The 23,640-nt window shown below is 34.7% G+C and overlaps 2 protein-coding genes across 3 annotated transcripts in view; one reads left to right on the top strand and one right to left on the bottom strand.

The window, feature by feature from the left end:
• The first annotated feature begins 1,394 nt into the window (after positions 1-1,394).
• UTS2B (urotensin 2B) lies at positions 1,395-16,906 on the top strand. 2 transcript variants are annotated; one of them, XM_002684834.6, is made up of 5 exons: positions 1,395-1,634; positions 6,526-6,624; positions 7,805-7,842; positions 9,090-9,183; positions 16,524-16,906. In XM_002684834.6, exons 1-5 carry the CDS (start codon positions 1,532-1,534, stop codon positions 16,547-16,549), a joined length of 360 nt encoding a protein of 119 aa, XP_002684880.1. In that variant the 5' UTR covers positions 1,395-1,531; the 3' UTR covers positions 16,550-16,906. The 2 variants fall into 2 exon arrangements, with proteins under 2 accessions (XP_002684880.1, XP_015327589.1); XM_015472103.3 differs by having other exon boundaries at positions 6,544-6,624.
• A 2,746-nt stretch (positions 16,907-19,652) lies between these two features.
• Positions 19,653-23,640, bottom strand: part of OSTN (osteocrin) — a 36,222-nt gene continuing 32,234 nt past the window's right edge. The window contains exon 5 of the mRNA NM_001098935.1: positions 19,653-20,630. The gene's annotated coding sequence lies outside the window, so the exon portion shown is untranslated. The remainder of the gene's footprint in view (positions 20,631-23,640) is intronic.

Raw genomic sequence — 23,640 nt, forward strand, 5'->3', positions numbered from 1 at the left:
CTGATGGCTCAGCAGTAACAAATCCGCCTGCAATGCAAGAGACCTGTGTTCAATCCCTAGGTCAAGAAGATCCCCTGGGGGAGGACATGGCAACCCATTCCAGTACTCTTGCCTAGAGAATCACACAGACAGAGGAGCCTGGCAGGCTGCAGACCATAGGGTCGCACAGAGTCAGACACGACTGAAGCGACTAAGCCACAGCAGCAGCATACTAATGGTTCCAGGAACAAACATGCTAACTTCATTTATCTAACACAGTCAATAGTGAAAATTTGTTTTTCTTTGAACAATTAATTTGGCTAAACACTCATGAGAAGAATTTAGTAAAATAATTTAATTGTTAGGGACAGAGGATTGAATGATTTAATGAAAGGTCTTTGTAAATTTTTTTCCCAAAGTGAATGGATGGTTGTGAATAAGGAACTTATGTGTCATTAAATTGCCAACATCAACTAAAACATAACAGAAGAAAAGGTTCAGAAAGTTGTATCAGATATCCTGAAAAAGCCTTTGTGGAAAGAAACCAAACATAATTTTGTTTAGGAAGAAGTCATCAGTACCCAACCTTATCTGAGAAGACAAGTCAATTATTTAGCCTCTTATTAGAAGGCAAACCCTGTGAGAACAGGGTTCCTTGTTTTGTATAACAGAAGTTTGTATTAAAAAAAAAATTCAGAATAACCTTATTTACATTTAAAAACATTTTTTTTTTTAAATTAGGGAACCATGAGCTGAACATGTCTCTAATACAGTTTTAAAGCAAATACATCTTAAGTCTCTTCGGAGAAAAAATAAATGCCAAGGCCAGAGGTCACTACTGCATCTTCAGTCATAAAATTGTAACTATAGATAATACCGAAAGACTTTTACTTAAAAAAAAAAAGTACAATTAAAGCAAGTATTAAAGAGAATAATTGATGGGACATTTGCCAACTTTGAATTAATTAGATTCAGTCTTAATTTTTAAAAGTGTTGGCTGCAGCAAAATGATAGAGTAAGACATTAATGTTCCCATTATGATTCATTTCAAATTTGAACTCTTCCCAGCTCAAATCTGTTTGGTTGGTTAAAAATGAAGTGATGGTTGCAAATAACAACAGTATCCAGAAGACTATACTGGGTTCTAAATTAGCCAAATGAAAGGTGTTGTTCCCATTTCATTGTTATGAAAATCTAACTGACAGGTTCTCTAGTCTTAGTTTTAGCTTTATGAGGTGCATGTGTCTGAGTGCGTGTGCATGAACAGGAATGCCTGCTTTTAGTGAAATGGGCAGATATGAGATATATTGATTGGGTTCTTCCTGCCATTGCCTGAGTAGAAAACCTGTCACTTCTCCAAGTAGTGAATCATGTTGACAGAGAGCAATACATTTTACAAGGTTTTTTTTTTTTTCCTTTGTTCAGATCATTTGTAGTTGAAGCACATTTGCCACCTTTTAAAAGTGATCTCTGCAGCATTCCAGAGCCATTGAAATATTCGTCTTGACCTGGATAGTCAGTTTCTCTGCTAGCACGGAAGAAGATTTTTAATATGAACGTGATTTTATCAACCACTCTTTCCTTTGGACTCCTAACTTTGTTATCTGTAATGATCTTTTTAGAATCGGTGCATGGGGTGCCATATTTTGTTCAAGGTATGTACACATGAATGTAAAATTCTACAGGTAGGTAAATAATCCTTATCCTATTTGCGTTACTTTGATTTTTCTATCATTATGGCAATAATGTTTTAAACATCAATATAATTTAATCTTCAGACAACACTTCAGTAGTTGCTGTTTTAAATTAAATGTAATCTGTGATGCTGTTCTCAAGTTAATTAATTTTAACTGACACTGTACTAAATTAATTTCAACTGCATTTGTCTTTAATCAAAGGAAATCTTTTTCTTATTTCTATTTCATTATCAAAGACAGGGATGTATAAATAGTAATATAGTGCAATGCATATTTCAAAAGTATATCTTCAGGGGGAAAAAAGAGTTTCATCCAGTGAGATTACTAATAAACCACTTAAAAAGGAGAATGACTCTGAGAACATATCAAGATAACACTTGTATGTGCAGAGACCTGGGGAGAATGATACATTGGGAAATTTATATAGTACTTTCAGGAGGAGAATGTTAACACCCACATTATTCACTGACTGTAATCAGATTTCTAAATACTTAGGGTACTTATATTAAATGAAATAATGTAATTTTTGACATCTACAAATACCATGATAAATTTAGAGAAAATAAGTTTCTATTCTGGTCATATTGGAACTTGATCTTTTAAAAAAATTTTTCATTGCATTCTGTAGTGGAAATAGCTTTTAATCTGGCAATCAGTGGAGTTAGATTTAATGCTGACTTACTAGGCAAACAACCTAACCTCATTGAAACTTTTATATATGTCTTTACCTTTTAAAAATAGTAACTTAAAAATAGTGCTCTTTAATATCTCATCCAATTTGAATCTATCATCTAACTGACCTCTTTGTCAGGAAGAGGGAGGGAGACAGCCTTTGCTTTTGCTTTCTTAGGGAAACCAAGACAGAATTTAATAAATTTTGTTTACATGACTCTGGGTTGAGGAAAGGAATTAAGTTTCCTCTTTCAGATCTAATCCAACTTTACTAGACCATTTTGCCTCAAATGAGACTTTAAAAGTCAATGGAAATTAGAATAGTTCTTTTGAGAGTGGAAATAAAATTGCATAAACCCTTGTTATTTATTTATAGGGATTTTCCCTTTGAAAAACAAATACAAGCCTGGGACCTAACTGCAAGACCTAAATACAAGCTTGGGGATGAAAGAATCTGGATTTTATCCCTGGCACTCACATTTTGACTTTGGCCAGCCAAAATCATTGTACTTGGTAGGCCTTCATTGCTTTTCCTATGAAATAATGGGATTTTCAATGTTCTTCACAGCATAAATGTGTGAGGAAGGAAACATCTGGCCACTCACAGAAGACTCTGCAAAATGAGGATGTTAGTGGTAACAGTATTATAACTTCTGATATCATGTATGTGAAATACAGAAAAATCCAACTCAAACTTTTTACAAGATTACAAATAGATAACATCTCTGACCCCAGAATACCACACACTGATGTCCATATATCATTGGCAACATATAGGAAAGGTTTCTCTCTGGGACCCCTTGATCTCAGTTTCATTATACGTAAATAGAGAAGGCAAGTTATTGGGAAGTTTATTTTCTAATCTAAATTGTCCAGGATTAGAGTGAACTTCTCACCGTTTTTCAAAGCAACTAAACGTTTGACTTATTTTAGTCTTTTAACACACTGTTTTCAAATAAGCGTTTGTCCACTGACAGACCACAAAGGTGGGGTCACCATCCTCTGTGTCAGATACCATCCAAGACCAAGAACACAGTCTGCCAGCTTTCCTCTGGTTTTGGGGTCACATGAAAGCATAACTCATAAGCCTGAAACTGGACAAATTGCCCACTGTGAAATGAACAGCAGTGAATGTCATGACTAGAAAGACTACTTAAAAATTTTTGGTATATTATCATTTGAGGGTGTTCCAGGTTTCTTTCTGGCAAAATTTCTTATCTATATCTCATAAAAAGTATCACATTCAAATGTCAAGCAAGGATACAACTGCGTCTTTTACGCTTCAGTGTCTCAGGTAGTAATGAGTCTTTTCTTTTTTTTTTTTCCTATATATTGCAAAAGTAATCACTCTCTCATTTCTGAGTAACTTTGCCATCCTTTTTGCTAAAGGGACATCGGCACTTGGGCAGGTTTTTATTCAAACAGTTTCTTTATCAACGCTAACTTTTAGTTCAAAGACAGAAATATTAAAATTACATGCATTTTTTCTCTTAAAGCTGTATCTGTTTTAAGACTAAAAATAAAAATGAGAAAAAAGACTTATTTTCTACTATTTTTCTTATCTTTCTAATGTCTTACTTTAGAAAAAAAAATTTTTTTTAATTTCTTGAAAAAACTTCTCCTCAGAGTTTCCTACAAAAGGTGGTTTTCTTAAAAGGTAGTGACAAGAATTACTGAGGACAGTGTGTAATCACTGGAAACCAAATGGGTAAAGAATGGTAAATACATTAATTTTCTCTTTTGAAAAATGTTCCACTTAAACACACAGAGAAGGGGACTGTAAATTAAGCCAACAAAAGGTTCAGAAGGTAACATTTTCTAGTTACCTTCCTCCTAGTTTTATAAATTCCCTAAATTGAAGGCGAGGAGTCTGTTTCTTTTATCACAGTTCTCTTTATAAAACAAATAATCATTATCACCTGGCTACACAGTGTTCCTCATTTTTTCAATGAAAGCATTTTAAAATTATAATTTAACATTTTAATAAATAGCTATAATAAAAATTGCTACACTATTGCATAGTCATATCTTTCTCTTAAACTAAATTATTCCTGAGGGTCTTTGTTTAATTGATGTTAAGCAAAAGTTCCACTGATAGTCTATTATTTTAACTACTCAAAGAAAAGAGTACCCCAGAATTTCACAAATAATTTCTATGCCTATGAAGTAATGGAAATTGAGGAACTTTAAAATTGAGGAAATTGAGCAACAATAAATGTGTTTGTCAGTGTAGAAACTTTTGATGATGCCACCTACCCCAAGTCATTGTATTGTCTTTCTCAGCAAATCGTTTATTCCTTTAATTAGCCATTTAGTTATTTGAGTTCATTAATTGACATTTTGGAGATGCAGGGAATAGGAGACAATTTAAAGGAAGAGTCTAGTTAAATTATGAGCCATTTCTCTAACTGAAGCCTCAATATTCCCGCTTTTAAATTTTAAACTCACTAATCTATCTTTTATCCACACAATATCAGTTATTATGACTGAAATGGAGCAGGACCTTGTGGTCCTTGACCCCCAACCCCCTTGCCCATGTCCTCAGACTTCCTTTTTTTTTATGGAAAAACTTTAGACAAAGAATAAGTTTAGTCGGAGAACTGAGAAAATGAAGAAACAAAGGGAAACAGTCAAAGGAAGCCCAATAATAATAATGTAGTCTTTAAGCATAACCAAGGACCTTTAGTTCCTTCTCAAGGGCTATAGATAATATTCTGAGCCATATCCTGTGAGCTGTCTTATAGATACTGAAATATCAGGTGGAGAAATTAACTACCTGACGACCAGACTGTAGTCATGAGATAAGCAGCCACAATTCTGAGAACTGGCCTCAAAGAAATGGAAACAAACTGATGCTGGAACTGAAGATTAACAGTACCTAAAATAAGCAAGATTACACTGGTCAGACCACTGATAACCAATTTCAAAATGACTATCAGAGCTGACATGTTTATGCGCGTAGCCCCCTCCCTCAGCCTGTTAAAGCTCATGCCTCCTGACAATCAGGGGGCAGTCAGACATTGGACAGGTCTCTGCCCTCCCCAACCCTCCTGGTTGCTGGCATCCAAAATAAAGCAAACGTTCCTTCCACTAAGCTGGCCTCTTTAAATGGCTTTTGAGTGGCAGAAGCTAGACCTGGGTTTGGTAACATGAGGAGAAAAAGAGAGGGAAGACTGATCCTATAAAAATTATATAATAAAGGTTTGATTATTTTAGGCCACCTTACAAAGTTCATTTTGTTTATAAGGCACTAATTATTATTTTAATTGCATTACAATCCTGTTGAATCTTCATTTTTTATAGCTTGAATAAAGTCTATTGTCCTGATTTTTACTCCAGAATCAAAATATTTAGGAAAATTTGGTTGATTTTTCTGTTTTTAGAGTGCTGAGAGAGTGGGTTAGGAGGTAAATGGACAGAGATGTAAAGCTATGATCACAGAAAAACTAGGCGCCATCTGACCACTTCCACAAGGTTGCCTTCGATGGTTCAAGGCAATTCCCAGAATACAAAATGGCTCATATTTATATGTGCATAAAATCTCAAAGTCAAATTTTATATTTTTATCTTAAAAACAACTTTTAATTTATATTTCTTATGTTAAACACAATAGTAGAAAAAAATTTTAAATACAGATGAAAAAACAGAAAGTACAACTTTCTGTAATTCTACGAAGGCAGAAATAATTACGGGTAAATTTTAGACTGTAAACTTCCAGATATATTCTCCATCTCTGCTTCTTTCTCTTTCTCACAATCTCTCTTTGAGTGTTCATATACATTCAATGATTTTTAAAACAGCTTGTCTTTTTATATTACACATCTCTCTCTATACACATTTTATTGGCAAGTACACACACTTTCCAGGTTGTGCAGTGGCAAGGAATCTGCCTGTCAATGCAGGAGATACAAGAGACTCAGGTTCTATCCATGGGTCAGGAGGATCCTCTGGAGGAGGAAATGACAGCCCACTCCATTATTCTTCCCTGGAAAATTCTATGGACAGAGGGACCTAGGGGGTTACAGTATAGTCCATGGGGTCGCAAAGAGTCGGACGTGACTGAGCAACTGAGCACACATACACCTTAATAGTTACCTGTGGAATCTATTTAATCAGAAAGACATTCAAGTGACACAGATTGAAAAGAGCTTTCACTACACTGAGGTAATTATTACAGGAAATGAATTGCTTCCAGATAAAGAAGATGCAGATGGTGAAGAACTATTGCTGGCTCTACTGAATAAAAATTTTGGCTTCCAAAGACCTTCCAACATTGGTGAGTTAAGAATAATGTCAAACATTATTTATTCCATCTTCTGACCTGTTTTCTCTACATGTTAATTTATACTAAAGAAAGCAATAATTACTGATTTAAAGCTGCACTAAAGGCTCAAGTGTCTGTTATTTCATATTCATGCTAAAAACAATGGCGTTATTAAAAAACATTAAAATCTTGTTTTGTTCAATTAGAGTATTCTAATGGGATTAGTAATTGTCGAGTTACAAAACAGTTATCTTTACTTATATTTTTCCCTCTCATCTATGTTACTCCCCACAGGTACAGTTAATATTTTCTTTTACTAAATGCTTCCAGGGTATTATTAAATGTTTTGAAATAAGTTTCCACTAGAAATCTCTCAAATTAACTGTGGTTTTGTGGCACTTATTTTGCAATCAGATTCTTTCAATTTGGGAAATGACTGGAGTAGAAACCATTGAGAAATTTAGGCTCCACCAAAGTTTTTATTTATTTTTTTTCTTTGAAGTACAGGATAATCTGATTTACAATTACGCAACAGATTGGTCTCCAAGAAATGATAGATATTGTCAGAAATTTAGCAAGTCTAACCCGAGAGACAGTATGACAATATGATAATGTAGTGCTCTCTCAGAAAACATCTGTTCTAAAAAAACTGTCTATTCATGGGACAGGGTACTGGTTAAAAGATAAATACTTAAAAATACAGGATTTAAAAATTAGAAATAAGATGTTTCATTGAGGAAATTGAACATGATTATAAAAAGAAAAATCTGTACTCAAATTGTAAAACCCAGAGACATTACTATTAGTATTTTGGGAAATTTCCCTCTTGATTAAATTTTACAGAAAAGATTTGTGGCCTGCCTTTTTTTTTTACTTAAGATTTTTTCATGAGAATGTCCCCATGCCAGTGTAAAAATTTACTTCTAAATAGTAGTCCTTATTAGAACTATGGAAAGTCCCTATTTAAGAAAACTCTGTATTTATGATAGAAATTAAATGCTTGCTCATTATAGTACTGATTATATTTCAACATTACAGACACTGAAAACATATTCGGGGCTTTGTATGAGAGATACATGGGTGATCTCAAATCATACAAAAAAAAATACCTTGTCTTTCTGAATGTGTGACCTGAAGTGAATTAAATATTACTTGCAATGTATACTTTTCATATGACAAATGTGTCTTGCAGATATAGAACTGGCTGACAAATTGGAGGAACTTAACCAGGTGAGAATGTGAAACACATAAAATCTCAATTTTCATAATTATTATAAGACAATTTATTTTGAAACAGTAGTTTTTAAAATTATTAATAACTGTATTTTAAAACTATTATTCTTGCTAGAAAAAGAGTGAAGTAATTCACTAGGAAAAACAATCAAATTCTACTAAAAAAGGAAGAAAAGGAAAACAAGACAAAACTATAACTGAAGTGATCATGGGATAAAATGTCTAGAAATCTGGATTTTAGATCCAGTTCTCCAATTACCTAGGAGACCATGGAAGAATTAAAATTCTCTGGATCTAAATCTCCTCATCTGTAAAATAGGAGACTATAATTAGATTGGTGGTTTTCAAAAGCTATTATTACTTTGCAAAGTGGAAATATTTTTCTCCAAACAAAATTGTATGTGTTCCCAGTAAATGAAACATATAAAAGTGGAGCTGTTCTGCTTGAAGCAGCTAGTTTGGGAGGAGAGGGAATGAAGTGCTGCATTCTTGACCTGTCTTTGGCCTTGGTACAGGGAACCCCTTAGCAACCTTATCCCCCAACTTCTCTCTATGAGGAAAATTGGAAAATTGTTGCATTAGATTGTTTCTTAACTCTTTCAAACACAACTGCATGCAAATTCATTATCATATAAACCATGTGGCTGTGAGAGAGAAGTATGCCCCATCAATTATTAGCAGCTAGGACACGGATACATGCAGAAGCTCAAGCTGAATTCTGTTTTGATAGTTAGATCTCCAGGGTTTAGGCAATCAGTGATCTTGATAAAGATCAACTTGGCTTACACTCTGGATGGAAACCTTAGGGTCTTAAAATACTCCTTTCCCACTAGGAAGGACAAATATTTCAGGAAATTCAAACATACACATAAAGTCTTTGAAACTCCTTGAAAAGGACTGGTCATTTTGGGTGACATCAAATCAAGTCCAGCTACACAGGCTGTGTTTACAGGCTTCCCATTAATGAACACTGAGACTTGACTTCCTTCACCATAAACCTGTTTGTTCCTGATTGTCTGTTGAGTCATGGACCTTTCCAGTCAGTTTCTAAATGCAAGTTTCCTTTTATTTTTCTGTTTAATTATTTTTATTTTTTTATTACTCTTATTTCCTTTTCTGTTGCTTTTTCCTCCTTCCTTTTGTCCATCTTTCCTTCTTCCTCCTTTTCTTGCTCTTTCTTCTTTCATAGAAAATGGTATTGTTGTTATTAAAGACTAATAATTTTCATATTCGATTTTTAAAAGCTGGAAAAGCTGAAAGAGCAGCTCATGGAAGCAAAGGATGCTGAGATGTCCTATGCGATAGACGGTCTATCTTCTTCCCATCCTAATAAGCGAGGTAAGTTTTCACTTCAAAGTCTTAACATTGAATTCTAAGATTACTTTTGCAAGTATTTCTGAAAGGGAAGAAATTAAGTTGACACTTCTTTATCTTATGTTGATGATCAGATCAAAGCTCTTATTAAAAAAAAAAAAAATTCCAATGAAGGCTTCCCCAATGGCTCAGACGATAAAGAATCTGCCTGCAATGTGGGAGATTGGGCTTCAATCCTTGGGTTGGGAAGATCCCTTGGAGAAGGAAATGGCTACCCACTCCAGTATTCTTGCCTGGAGAATTCCATGGACAGAGGAGCCTGTCGGGCTACAGTCCATGTGATCTCAGAGTAGGACATGACTGAGTGACTGAGTACACAGACATTCAAATGAAGGCATTAAATGTCTGTGAACTCTGTCACGCATACAACATGGTGAGCAAGGTCATATATTCCAGATTTAAGTAAAATTAGACTTTCATTGTTTAAAACTGTGTCTCCCCCTTGCTATTTTGCTTTAACACTGGAGAGTAAAGAGTACTCTCATTGCTATAGCACTTAGTCCAGGTTTTGATTCATAATATTTAATTTTAGAAAGATCTGTCTTTTGGATCCCTATTTCTTTTTATAACATTCCTGGAAAATTCTTGTTTATGAAAAAATTGCATATATGTCTCTTTATTCATGTTGTGATATGAGATTTGCTAAGGCATGTTTTATTCATTTTCACTTGTCCCCTTCCTCTCAGGTTTGTCTTTAACTGCTGTAAAAAAGCGGTTTTTACCATGGAAAAGGATGAAACAGCATTCTTTAGACACAGCATATACCAGACATTTTATATTTTACTATCTCAGGTTGTTATGGTTAAGTATATAGAGTCTAAAGTTAGACAGCCTGGGTTTAAATTGTAATATTGATATATCCTATATGTGTGACCTTGGGAAATTATCTAACTTCCTGTGCCTCATTTTCTTTGCCCCCAAATACAAATAATAATAATCATTTTTATGGGATTGTTAGGAGGATTTTATAAGTTAATATATGAAAGTCACTTAGAACAATATCTGGCATGTAATCAGTACTATGTAAGCCCTACTTTAAAAATTCATTTTGATCATTATTACTATAATTATTATTTTATTTTCATCATAATCACCATAAGATAGCTATTACTATGCCTATATTATAGATGGGAAAATTACATCTCAGAGGGGTTAAGTAGCATGCTGAAAATAACCCAATTACTAAGTGATTTAACCAGAGAGCCTGAAGGACATTGGTAGAGGATATATTGGAAGGTGGAAGGGAGAGAATCTTCCGGCTTTTTAAGGACTTTAGCTTTTATTAACGGTCATACTGGGTAAGACTGAAGCAAAATGAGAAAGGGGTGGCAGAGGATGAGATGGTTAGTTGACATCATGGACTTAATGGACATGAATTTGAGCAAACTTCAGGAAATAGTGGAGGATGGAGGAGTCTGGTGTGCTTCTCTCATTCCTTATAATCAATTCATATAATCAGAGTCGGACACAACTTAGTGGCTGAACAATTATCATATGGGAAATCACTGAAAATTTGGGGCAAGTGAGTGCTAAGATTCAACAGAACCAATCTTGATGTTTAGTGGAGAATATACTGCTGCTGCTGCTGCTAAGAGTCGCTTCAGTCATGTCTGACTCTGTGCGACTCCATAGACTGCAGCCCACCAGGCTCCTCTGTCCCTGGGATTCTCCAGGCAAAAACCCTGGAGTGGGTTGCCATTTACTTCTCCAATGCATGCATGCATGTTAAGCAGCCCACTAAGCTGCTCTGTCCATGGGATTCTCCAGGCAAGAACACTGGAGTGTATTGCCATTTCCTTCTCCAGAATACACTGCAAAAAGGAGCAAAAATGCAAGCAGAGACCTTTAATGAGGCTAACTAAGGATCTAGATAATAAATGGTGGTAACTTTAATTAGGGTGACAGTAGTGAATTGATAAGAAGGAGTCTGATACTAGATATACTTTGAAAAAAAAAAGTCAACAAAATTTGCTCTAAAATTATATATGAGTTGTGAAAAAAGAGGAAGGTTTGTAAAAGACTCCAAGGTTTTGTTCTAAGTGACTAGGGATAAAAGGGCAATTTCTGTTTATTGAGGGCTTCCCTGATGGCTCAGAAGGTAAATAATCTGCCTGCAATGCAGGAAACTCAGGTTTGATCTCTCATCAGGGAAGATCCCCTGAAGAAGGGAATGGCTACCCATTTCAGTATTCTTGTCTGGAGAATCCCATTTCAGTATTCTTGTCTGGAGAATTCCATGGACAGAGAGTTGGAGGAGGCAACATGGTGCAAGGGTTTGGTGATGGAAAGAGTTGGTATAGAGATTTGTTGAATCTTTTCATAGTCAGTATGGCCTAGGCTATGATATGTTACAAATTTTAGTCCAAATCTCAGAGACTTAATATAAGGAAATCCATAAAGTTCAATGTACATAGTATTAATACAAGCCTCTTCTATTTTGTGACTGTGTCATCTAGATTGTTGCTGTAACTTGACTGCCTCCAAGATTACCAAGATGAAGGAGAGGGATAGAGGCTGAATCTCAGCCCTTAGTTGCCTCAGTTCAGGGACATGCATCACTTCTACTGATCCACTGCCTTTAATTAGTCACTTGAGCTGCCACCAACATATTGGAAGAACAAGCTAATAAAAGTTAGAAAGCACTTATAAAAGTACATGGGGAGTACCACCTCCACCACAGTCAATCCTTTGGTCTTTTCTTAACCACATAGACTGTACTCAACTGACTCTCTATTAGAGACAACCCCAAATTCCTTTCACTGCTGCACCCTGAACAAAGAACAGGCTCTCCAGGAGATACTAATTTTTGTCAAATACAATGTGGCTCCACTTCATTCACAGACTTATTAGCTAAAAGGACAAATTCAGTAATTAGCATGGGAATAGGGAAAGGATAACAACAATCAGTCATCATATTCATAAAGGAAAAGAACATGAGACATGAGTGGTAACCTCTAGCAATTCTGAAATCCCACAGGGCAAATATTGTACAGGTCTCTTACTCTGGAGATGGAGAAAAGTTTCTTGCTTAGGACCTACTAGTGTGTAGGAGGAGTCTTCTGTCCATTGTGCTGTTTCCCCTGGCTCCATCTTTTCCGAAGTTTTGCTTTTTTTTTTTTTTTTTCATTTTTCATCCCTCAACACAGCTTATGTGCGTTTAGGGAAGTATTCTCTCTGAGGCCTGAATGGTTTTCTCAGGCCTCTTCCTACTCTCACAAAGTTGGAGGCCCAAGGTTTATTTCATTTTAAAGTGTCAAAGATGTTTCTAGTTCTAGGGTTTATGGTGTCTTTGACAATGATTTCTTGTACCAATTTAGACAGCCTCTCAATTATTGCTACACAGTTTTTAAAAAACTATTTTAACTATTTTGTATTATCACCCCCAACTGAGTTGCCTTGAAGAATATATTTTGAAAAGTAACACTTAATCTAATTTTTTGCCCTGAATTCCTTATTTCAATTGATACTTACCTGACTTCACTCAGAATCATTTTAAATCCCTTTTATAGTTTTGGTATCTAGAAACAGCTCTTGAAATATTTCAAGGTCTTATATTTCTGAACTACCTTTGTTTCATTTTTATTTATTTGTAAAGACACCATTTCCCCCTAAGCTTACTATTTCTTGTAATATCTGGCTAAGTGTATCCACCAGAAACCTAAACATACTGCCAATGTTCTATTTCCTTACCTTTTTCTTCTAGAAGTTCCAGAGGAACACATTCTGAATCTGAACTGTTATAGATGTCAGTTTTACCACACATTTTGCTACTTTGAAAAATGACTCTTCTTGTTTCCAGCCTGTGACATCAATTTCCTTGTCTGCCATTAATCAGTTGCTGAGGCTGTGCCATGACTTAGCTTCCTCTTAGAGTAGCACCCTCCTTCAAGTTATTAAGGTATATTTGGGATAAATTAGGCAAACCACATCAGCAAAATAACCTTAATATTTCAGTGGTGTAACTTGGTTTAAGATTTATTTCATGTTTACATGAAGCCTTGTGTACCTTGGTTATTTTCCTTCACTTTGTGCCTGCACCACGTGTTCCGATGGCAGGATAGGAACGATATGGAGGAAAACGCATCCTTACCTTCCCAAATTAGGCACATGTTTTCAGTCTAACTTAATGGGATTAGGGGAGCACCTGGAAAATGCTCAGAAACACAATGAACAGTTGGAGAATCCTATCTCTACTATAGACATTTTGAGCTTGTTATGCCATGTATAACAGAATCTTCCCAGTAGTAATTTGAGTAAACCCCTGAGTATATAAATGTGGAGCTTAGGGAAGTAGCCCAGACTGGAGATCTAAATATGACAGTTACCTGCATGTCAGCATGGCTTGGTATTGTGATGAAACTCTCTAGGGAATCACTCTAGGTAGATATAAAACAGAAGATATTGAGGACAAGTGCCAGGTCACACCAAGGTTAGAGACTGGGCAGATGAGAGAGAATTAGCAAAACAGACTGAGAAGGAGCAGCTACCGTGGAAAAAGGCCACAAGGAGAAAAATGCCTCAGATGTCAAACAGAAAAACTGTTTCCAGAAAGACATAGTTCAGCTGTTCCTAAAGCTATGGTAGGTCCAGTAAAATGAGAGTTGAGACTTTTCATCTGAACAGGAATGGGAAGGGTTTTAATTATTTCAACAAGAATTATTTGATGGACTTTTGGTTAAGGAGAATATGATAAAATAACAGAAATGACTAACAACAGACAACTCTTTTGAGGAATTTTGTTCTGAAGGGTAGTAAAAGTTGGAATATTAGCTGGAGTAACTTGGAGGGGTCAAGGAAGCTTTGTGATTATTTTTAAGCAAGGAGATATTAAAGCATTTATGCATGTACTAGGAACAAATTAAATATTTGTAGTGATAAACATATGAATTAGATGCCCAGGCTGGGTGACAGGAGCAATCCACATCACATCTGTCATTTTTATTGGGATAACTAGAAACAGTCTACCATGAACAACAATATATGAAGGTGAAATGAACTCAGAGATTCAGCTTAAAGCTAGAGTATCTTAAATGTCTGTGAAATAATGTTATCTGTTTAATCATTTAATATATACTTGACAGACACCTGGTAAATCCTTCCTTTCATTAAAGATACAACTGTCCAACACCAAGCATCATGCTAAAACAGGAATTAGAAGAGAGAACCACAAGAATGCTGGCTAGGGTGTCCCCCCCCCCCCCAACATAAATGATAAATGATAGATAAGCAGTGAGGAGTTGGTTCTACTGGTGATATCATTCATGATTTCCTTCAACTGGGAAGTATATTCCAGTGCACCAGAACCAAGCTGCTCTTGAGATGCAAGTCTTGGATATGTGTAGATTTATATTTTCCTTCTTGATTGAGATATCCAAAGATATCCAAAGGGACAGAAAGGGACTTTCCAAAATATAAAAAGAATATTGGATTAGAGGACCAAGCTCCTCAATTTACTGTCTGAAAATAAATTTCTGCTTTCATAGGATTTGAGTGTGTTTTGTTGAAAGAAAACTCTGGCTCTTTTAGGAATGAAAAGTAAACTCTGAGTACTATCGTAACACTCTGTATATATGTGGTCATGAGCACTAAGGCAACAGTTTAAAGAGTAAGTGGAGTTAGGGAGAGATACCCGGGCAAGAAGATAGACTTTTATTATTTATGGCAAAAAGTGTCTTAACTGTCCTATGAATTTTCAACTCGTTTTTATTGTGCATCCCATTAATCAATAGTGAATCAAAGACCTATCTCCCCAAGGTCTTCATTTTATAAAACATTTAGTTTGAAGGAAATTAGAGAAATTTGTAATTAATTAGATGAAGCTGACGTTAAGTCAGACAATTGATTGGGAACAATCCACAGAAGATTTAAAATCACTCATTCATGCATTTAAAGATTAAAATGCTGCTTGAATTAGTTTGACTTTTTTCTGAAGAATCACTTTATGATCAGAATGTGAGACTCAATTTGACAATCAAATTACATAAATATCATTTGGTGGTTTGCAAAATGAAGTTTAAATTCTCTTCCTTCTTTTTCCTCCAGTAAATAGAAGCGTATTTATCACTGATTTTGCTTATTTGCTTAGTCCTCTTTGGGACTTCAGTTCAGTTCAGTCACTCAGTTGTGTCCGACTCTTTGCGACCCCATGAATTGCAGCATGCCAGGCCTCCCTGTCCATCACCAACTCCCAGAGTTCACTCAAACTCACGTCCATTGAGTCGGTGATGCCATCCAGCCATCTCATCCTCTGTCATCCCCTTCTCCTCCTGCCCCCAATCCCTCCCAGCAACAGAGTCTTTTCCAATGAGTCTTTTTTCAACTCTTCACATGAGGTGGCCAAATTATTGGAGTTTCAGCTTTAGCATCAATCCTTCCAAAGAACACCCAGGACTGATCTCCTTTAGAATGGACTGGTTGGATCTCCTGGCAGTCCAAGGGACTCTCAAGAGTCTTCTCCAACACCACAGTTCAAAAGCATCAATTCTTTGGTGCTCAGCTTTCTTCATAGTCCAACTTTCACATCCATACATGACCACTGGAAAAACCATAGCCTTGACTAGACGAACCTTTGTTGGCAAAGTAATGTCTCTGCTTTTGAATATGCTATGTAGGTTGGTCATAACTTTCCTTCCAAGGAGTAAGCGTCTTTTAATTTCATGGCTGCAATCACCAACTACAGTGATTTTGGAGCCCAGAAAAATAAAGTCTGACACTGTTTCCACTGTTTCCCCATCAATTTCCCATGAAGTGATTTATGCCAACTCTAAATAGAAAGTAAAAGTCGCTCAGTCATGTCTGACTCTTTGTGACCCCATGGAATAGTCTACGGAGTTCTCCAGAATACTGGAGTGGGTAATCTTCCCAATCCAGGGATCGAACCCAGGTCTCTCCCAACTACAGACAGATTCTTTACCAGTTGAGCCACCAGAGAAGCCCTTCTAAAATAGAGGAGTGCCTCTAGTAGGATGGCCTATTGTATTTTTTGAATTGTATTACATACATTATAATGTAAAACAGAGCTGTCCATTAGAACTTTCTTTAATGAGGTGACCGTTCTCTAAATTTGCACTGTCCATTATGGTCATCTATTGAGCACTTAAAAGTTGGTCTGTATTATAGAGAAGCTGAATCTTCAAAAATTTATTTAATTTTAATTAATTTAAAGATCCATATGAGGCTGACTACCACTAAATATCTGTTTTAGAAAACTTCCTCATACTCAGGCATACTTAAACTATTTTATTTAAATGTAATATTTTTATCAAAACTCTTTCTAATGAAGAATTGTTTTGTTTCTTTTTCAGCTTGTTTTTGGAAATACTGTGTCTAAAGTTTTTGCTCTGGGTGCAAAAAAGGATTAAGAATTAGAAAAAGTTATATATCTGCCCACTCTACTGTTTAAAGATTGAAGCTATTTTAAGCATAAAAAAATAGTGGCAGTCTATAAAGTTTGTTACATGCTCAAAGTTTATGTTGCAAATCGTAGTGACAAATTAGCTGCACTTGAATGGCATGGACTATCAGAATGACTCTGTAGAGCTAAAGTTGAGAGTGCTGTATCTATTGTATGCTTTCCATAAATTCATTGTCTACATGTCATTTTGTTCAGTGATGACTAAGCTGTTGAGCTAGCAATTAAAAAATTTAAAAATTGCTTTGGAAAATTATATTATATTGTCTGAACCTATGTGGAAAATATGTATCTTTATTCTTTCCCTTTTTTGTGTGTGTGATTCTGCTGGCTACTATCTCTTTTCTGTTCATTAGGATAACTGTCAATAAGACTCCTACTACCAAATGACTGCATTACTAGGAAGCAGAAGTCTTGTTTATCGGACTCTAGGAAAAAGTAGTACTAGGTGTTTGAGAGAGAGATATTAAGAAAATTTTCTTACATAACAATTTGCCTTTGGGCCCCTTAATTCTTATCTCTGCCTTCACCACAGTATCAGAAATTGAGACTTTTAGCATGTCAGTGAGAGACTAGATTCACTGTACTAAAAACATCAAACAAAACATAAAACTCTTTGAGTTTTTTTCATTCATTTCTTTCTCACATCTTCACATTAAACTGCTCTTATTTATCTCTGAACAAACTTATTTAATCAGTTCAAGGCTGGGAATCCAACTTCACTTTTATTTGCCACCTGTCACTTTTATTTGACACCAAAACATTGTCAAAGGAAGTTTATAATTAAAAAATATCAATGGTAGACTATCAATGGCCAGATAGTCTATGGGCATTCCTTTATATCACAGTACAAGGGAAATGTAGTTTATCTACATATGCTAATTGTGTGGTTCTTAACAATAAAACTATCTCATGACCTAGAATGAGCGATATTAAGTGAAAAACAATTTAAAAATTCATAAATCAGACCAAGTTGAGTAATATACCTGTAGTGCTTTAAATAAACTTGTTAGGAGCCACTTGAATGTACATAAATACACAGTTGACTTAATAATGCCTGAATGTTTCTCACATATTTACATCTGCTGTGAACACAAGCATGATATTATTGTAAACAAAGATAAAATGTCTGTTTTCATCATCTCATGTTTATTAACTTTGGTGCAGTTGAATGATATTCAAGCATTTTTAAACGTTATGGGTAATGTTATTTAAAAAGTTTCTGATACTTTTTCCTTTTAGAGAAAGTTATTAATAGTTTTTCTTATAATTTGTTATTTTTTTAAATTTGCCTTAAGAAGTTTAATTCCCCAACAATATCTGTAAAGTAAAGGTAGAATTCCCTAGATATTTTTTGTTTTTGTAGTCAGCAATTAATATCCCCCATGAAAAATTAGTTATGTAATCAACACCAAAATTCAGAAATCCCTATTCACTTCTCCATGAAGCTTCACACAGGAACAAAGAGGAAGAAAAGGTAATCTATTTCTTTGAAACTAGATGAAAAGTCCCTTTAAGCTGGTAACTTTCAATGACATATAGCTGGGTTTAGTAATACACAATACATTATACAAATTGATGAGATGACTTGTCATATTCTTAAGAGAAATTATGACTTAATTTCCTGGTATGTTAAACAAATATTTTAAACTAGAATACCGCTCATGATTTTCTACTCTATATAAAGTAGTGGTAGAAATTAAAATATGAAATCAAATAGTTACAAATAGAGAAAACATTTTTCTTTTTTTCTTCATGTAAGTCTGGTGTATATGCTATGAGACAAATGCATTACACATTAGAACAAAGTGTAAATCAATATATTGTGACTTCTTACTTTAGTTAAAATGGAAGCCCATAAGCATAATTTTGAATTTAAAAATTAAAGTAGATAGGAAATCAATTTTTTTAATCCAACTTTAAGTCTTTACCATGAGAAATTTTTAGGCTACACTAGGTTTTAATACCTTTTGTCAAAGCATGAAGCAGCAGCACCCAGTTGGATTGGAATAGAGTGGAGTGTTAATCACTGACATGTCCAACTCTTTGTGACCCCATGGACTGTAGCCTGCCAGTCTGCTCTGTCCATGGAATTCTCCAGGCAAGAATACTGGAGTGGGTAGTCATTCCCTTCTCCAAGAGATCTTCCTGACCCAGGGATCAAAGCCAGGTCTTCTGCATTGCAGGCAGAGTCTGACAAATATCCAAATGGAAGAAAAATGAAAGAGTTGCTAAGGAATAGGATACATTTCTATAAATCATCACAAAGTTGGGCAAGATAAATTATAACTTAAATAATTCTTTCAAATAGTAAGTCCTGCAGGATCTTTGTCTGTGTACCACTGCTAAATTTCTAGTGCAAGACTATGAACAGAAATCAAAGAATCTGTGAGCTTTCTCAAAATTTACTTTTCTTTGCTAAGGTTCCTCTTTTACAATTCAAAGAATAATTCATTTTCAGTTTTTTTTTTTGCCTAAATTAAATGTAAAGATTTTCAGCAGTTAGAAAATTTCTCCCCCAAAGAAACTACATACAAAATCACTTTGTGTACAATGCTAACTATATATGGTCATTTCTGTGTTTGAGTTTATTTTATTCTTTGGATTGTATGTTGATTTATTTTTAGTTAAGATCAACAACTACTCACTTCTCTCTTCTTCCAGTATAACTGAACCTTCTCATTACACTCTTCCTTTTTGGCTAAAATAAACCTTTCTCTACTGGTCAAACTTTTTTTTTTTTTTTCTCACATATCAGGTCTGCTTGACAGTGATTACTAGAGTTTAAAGAAGCATTAGAGGCTTTTTCAACTTCTGCTAATTTATGCTAAATCTCTTGTTCAAGTGATAAATTCTCTGTATGTTTTTAAAGCATATACAATGCATAATGGACTTAGGCACTTAAATTACAGCAACAATGCAGTTTTTGCTGAGGACTGCTTTGCAGAATACCAAACCTTGTGCTTTCATAGGCGAATTAAAAATAATTTGAATCATTTTAAAGAAATCATTCTCAAATGTATTATACTCTTCAATGCTTTATTAAACACAATATATGAAACAGATTAAATGGATTCATAGATGGGTGGTTAACATTAAGAAGAATTATTGTAATGTGCTAAAATGTACTGTGCTTCAATTAGGTGAATTGAACTGGCCCCAAGAGCTCTGGTGGTTTCCTATTTGACTTCCTCCACAATTTCATCTGTTATTTCTGTAAATAGCTCTCCTAATCAGCCACCGCTACTCTTAATTAACTGTAAGTTATAATTTAGAGAAATGGAAAGCTGTTAGGGGACACGAGATAGCCAAACTTGGCAAATGAATAATATTATTTGATTCCTGATTCTAAGTCAGTGTGCTCTGACCTGCAGTGTTTTTCAATTTATTGGGAGAATAAAATTTATGGGCTGAATTACTGCTGGTTTTTCTTGCTCAGAGAGTTTTTCTCTTATATCTGGAACTGGGATTGTGTTTTAGTTGGTTGAACCGAATTGACATTTGAATGTAAAAGAAGCCTAATTTCATAATCATTACCCAAGAGGCTCACAGAGAAAAGATAAGAGAGGAATAAAAGTCTTCAAGAGAAAATACACAGCATTGTCTTTCCTTGTTCCCCAGTGATGATCAAATGGATTGTACCTAAATTCTACTGAAATAAATCTGTCAGTCTTTAGTTATTATTCCTCAATTTCATATATGTAAATGGTAAAGGCACACAGAAAGCATTATCACTGTATTGTGTTTGTTAAAAAGTAATGTTTAGGGTATAGTAACCACTCATGAATAACTAAAATATATATTTTAAAAATATCCATGCATTGAAATTATCTGCACAATTTAATTGAAGTTATAACAATACTGTGATGTGATAAACAGAAGTTCAAGCTCTGGAAAGGATGACAGAAGTTTCCTTAGAAGTTTAATCATTAAGAAGTGTGAAGAACTTCACCAAAATATCTTCCATGTTTCTGTGACATTTCACCCAAGGAAGTTGTGTCTGCAAAAATGAAAGTTGAAAATGTTATAGCTAATGAGACCTCTGCATAAGGGGAAATCCATCAACTTGAGAAGAGCTAAAACTTTAATTACATGAGGTTTCATTATAGCTTTTATTTAAGTGCCATGTCTTTTATTGCAGAGACAATAATGTAAAATGATAATTTCAGATAAAAATTTATTAAAAAGTGTATTTTAAATGTAACAAGTAGGTGCTTATGCTGAACCCACACCTCCTTTCTTCTCCTACCTCTATTTCTTTTGAGTTTCCAATCTTAGGTCAAAGGATGTTGCCATTACAAGGGAAAGATAAAGAAAATTTGATTACTACTTTCTGTTTATTGTTAACATGTCGATAATTGTTGTATATTTTGCTCTTTTTAAAGGATCCAAATATATGCTGGCATTTAAACATAATATTTCTGTTATTTGAGAGGTATGTTGCTTTGTCAGAATGATAGTGTGTCAATATTGTTCTAAAATAAAAATTGTCAGTATATTGCAACAACATGTGTTTTACATTATTAAAAGTCTTAAGGCACTGTGGCAGCAAGGGGTAGCACAATTAATGATCATATTTACCACATTTCATTAAGTTGGCATCTTGTTTCAACAGCAGAGACCTAGAACTTTGCTAACTGCAGCTAGAGAAGCTACAGTGCCTTACCACTCTGAATTTGAGTTGCTTAGAACTGAAACCTATTAAAAACTCAGAACTTTGGTCCTATATATTACCAATTTGAGAAGGACATTGTGTAAAAAGCAGATTAGGATCCTTTCCAAAGTGTGTATCAGGAAGAGACGAACATTTATTCTGGAAACTAAGTAACACACAGCAGCTGTATCTAGACTTGACCTCAAACCAAGAAAAACTTCCATGTTAGTACCAGTTTCGTTATTAGTGTGAAGACTTACAGTGAAACCCAGAAGGTGAAAACCCACAAATAAAACTGCCCCCAAAGAGTGTATATCAGCTCTCACAGAAGTGAAACAAAGATTTTCATAAAGTCTGAGATACTATTTCTGTTTGTTTAAGAGATGGATAATCAGTGAAGTCAACAATAACAATTTAGCACACAGATCTTATGGGCTATGAAGAAAATGTTGGCTTACAAGTCCAGAGGCTGAGACCTGGAGCTTGCTTTGTCCAAAAGTGTGTAAAATTTTGGGCAGATCAGATTCTTCTCAAAGCCTGTGTTCTTATTCATTTACAAAAATGATTTAGGTTGAAGGAGACTTTATACTCTTGAATCTCAAATGATTTCATTGCGTGATTATGTGAAAATTATTTAATTATTCATATTATCTATTAAATGATTCACATATTACATCTATTTAATTCACAGGAATATTGTGACAATAAGAAATAACACAGCAAAAATAATTTTGAAAAGTTAAATGGAAATTAAAAATGTATTTTCATAGCCTTTATTATTCTTAAAATATAAAGACATGAAACTTTACATGAGGAAGTCAAAAAATGTCTGAGAAATCTTGGTGATAGTGGCAGGCAGTAAAGAATAGAAACAATGGTTGAGCAGGTGAACCCACAATGATTGAAGAAAGGGAAAGAGAAAAATGTATGATATTAAACTCTTTTCTCAACATATTTTTATGATGTTACTATCTTTAGGTTTTAATAATAAGGACAGTGATGGGGATCTTCCCTAACCAGGGATTGAACCTGGGTCTCCTGCATTGCAGGCAGATTCTTTACCAACTAGGGAACCCCTTGATGCTCTATAAAATCTATTAAGTAAGGGACATAATATATTAATTTGGATTTCACATAGCAATGATTCAGAAAACATTAATTCAACTCCCTTTGCATAGTTTAATAACTCTCTGGAGTTTTTATGGTCTAAAACATATGTAAAATTTATAGGAAAAATGAACTTCCTATATGACTTTTATGTCATACATGAGTTTTGGTTAAATTCAGAAATATTAAAATGGGTGATAACCCAGAGTTGCAAAGGTGATGGGATATATGTGGAAACCAACTGAATTTAATTATTTTAATCTCAGTGTCATAATGTTCTCAATATATCAAGAAACTGCAGGGTTGTGGTCCCGATTTCTAGGACTTATTTAACTTTTAATAGCAATTAGTTCCTACTCAAATATAATGTGGTGATTTTTTAACATCCCTGAAGAGTAACCGTTCTTAGTATATCTCTAGAAATAAAAAAATTTCAACCTGAGTTTTGAAGATGGTGCTGCTCGAAAGGCAGTGTCATTGGTTATTTTCAGTAAGTCCTCCAGTAGTTATGGACATTCAGTAACTTTGCCACTTCACTGACCAATGATTCCATACAGGGAAAAATTATTTTAATTGCCATTCTGTGAATGAGATAGTTGAGGTAAAATACTGATTTTTCATTGTGATTGACAGTATTTGATGAGGAGGCAAAACAGCATGACAAATTAAGAGGGTCAAGGTTAATGTGATGCTCCTGGGCCTCTTCATCATTGGTCTGAGTATTATCTTGAGAAAAGCAAAAAGCAGAGTTTTCTCTCTGTAGTCTGAAATTGTCAAAACAGTTCTGAGCTGTCTTAATATGTTTGGGAGATAGGATGCACCCTCTCTGTAAGCCTTATTGGGAGTGCCTACATTGTGTGTCCAAAAAATATTTACTGTTTAAAACATATAATATGTACAATTAAATACATTTAAAATATAAGCTAATGATTTAAGCTTTCTGGAATTGAATTCTACTTGTATCACTTACTAGCTGTGGGGCATTGTGAGTTAATTAATATAAGCTTTCCACTTACTTGTACAATAATAATAATTATTATTGAGCACAATTCTAGGTGCTTAATGTATACCAATTCATTTATCCTCAGGACAATGCAATGTGGTTGAAATTATTATTATCCTCATTTTATGAAGGAGGATTTCAGAATTTAAGCAAGTTGCCACAGCTAATAGATAGATGACCTAGGATATGAGCCACAAAACCGGACCTGTCCACCTGGTATTTTACCCCTTATACTGTACTACTTTT

Source organism: Bos taurus, chromosome 1 (genome assembly GCF_002263795.3).
Source record: "Bos taurus isolate L1 Dominette 01449 registration number 42190680 breed Hereford chromosome 1, ARS-UCD2.0, whole genome shotgun sequence".
Lineage (NCBI taxonomy): Eukaryota > Metazoa > Chordata > Mammalia > Artiodactyla > Bovidae > Bos > Bos taurus.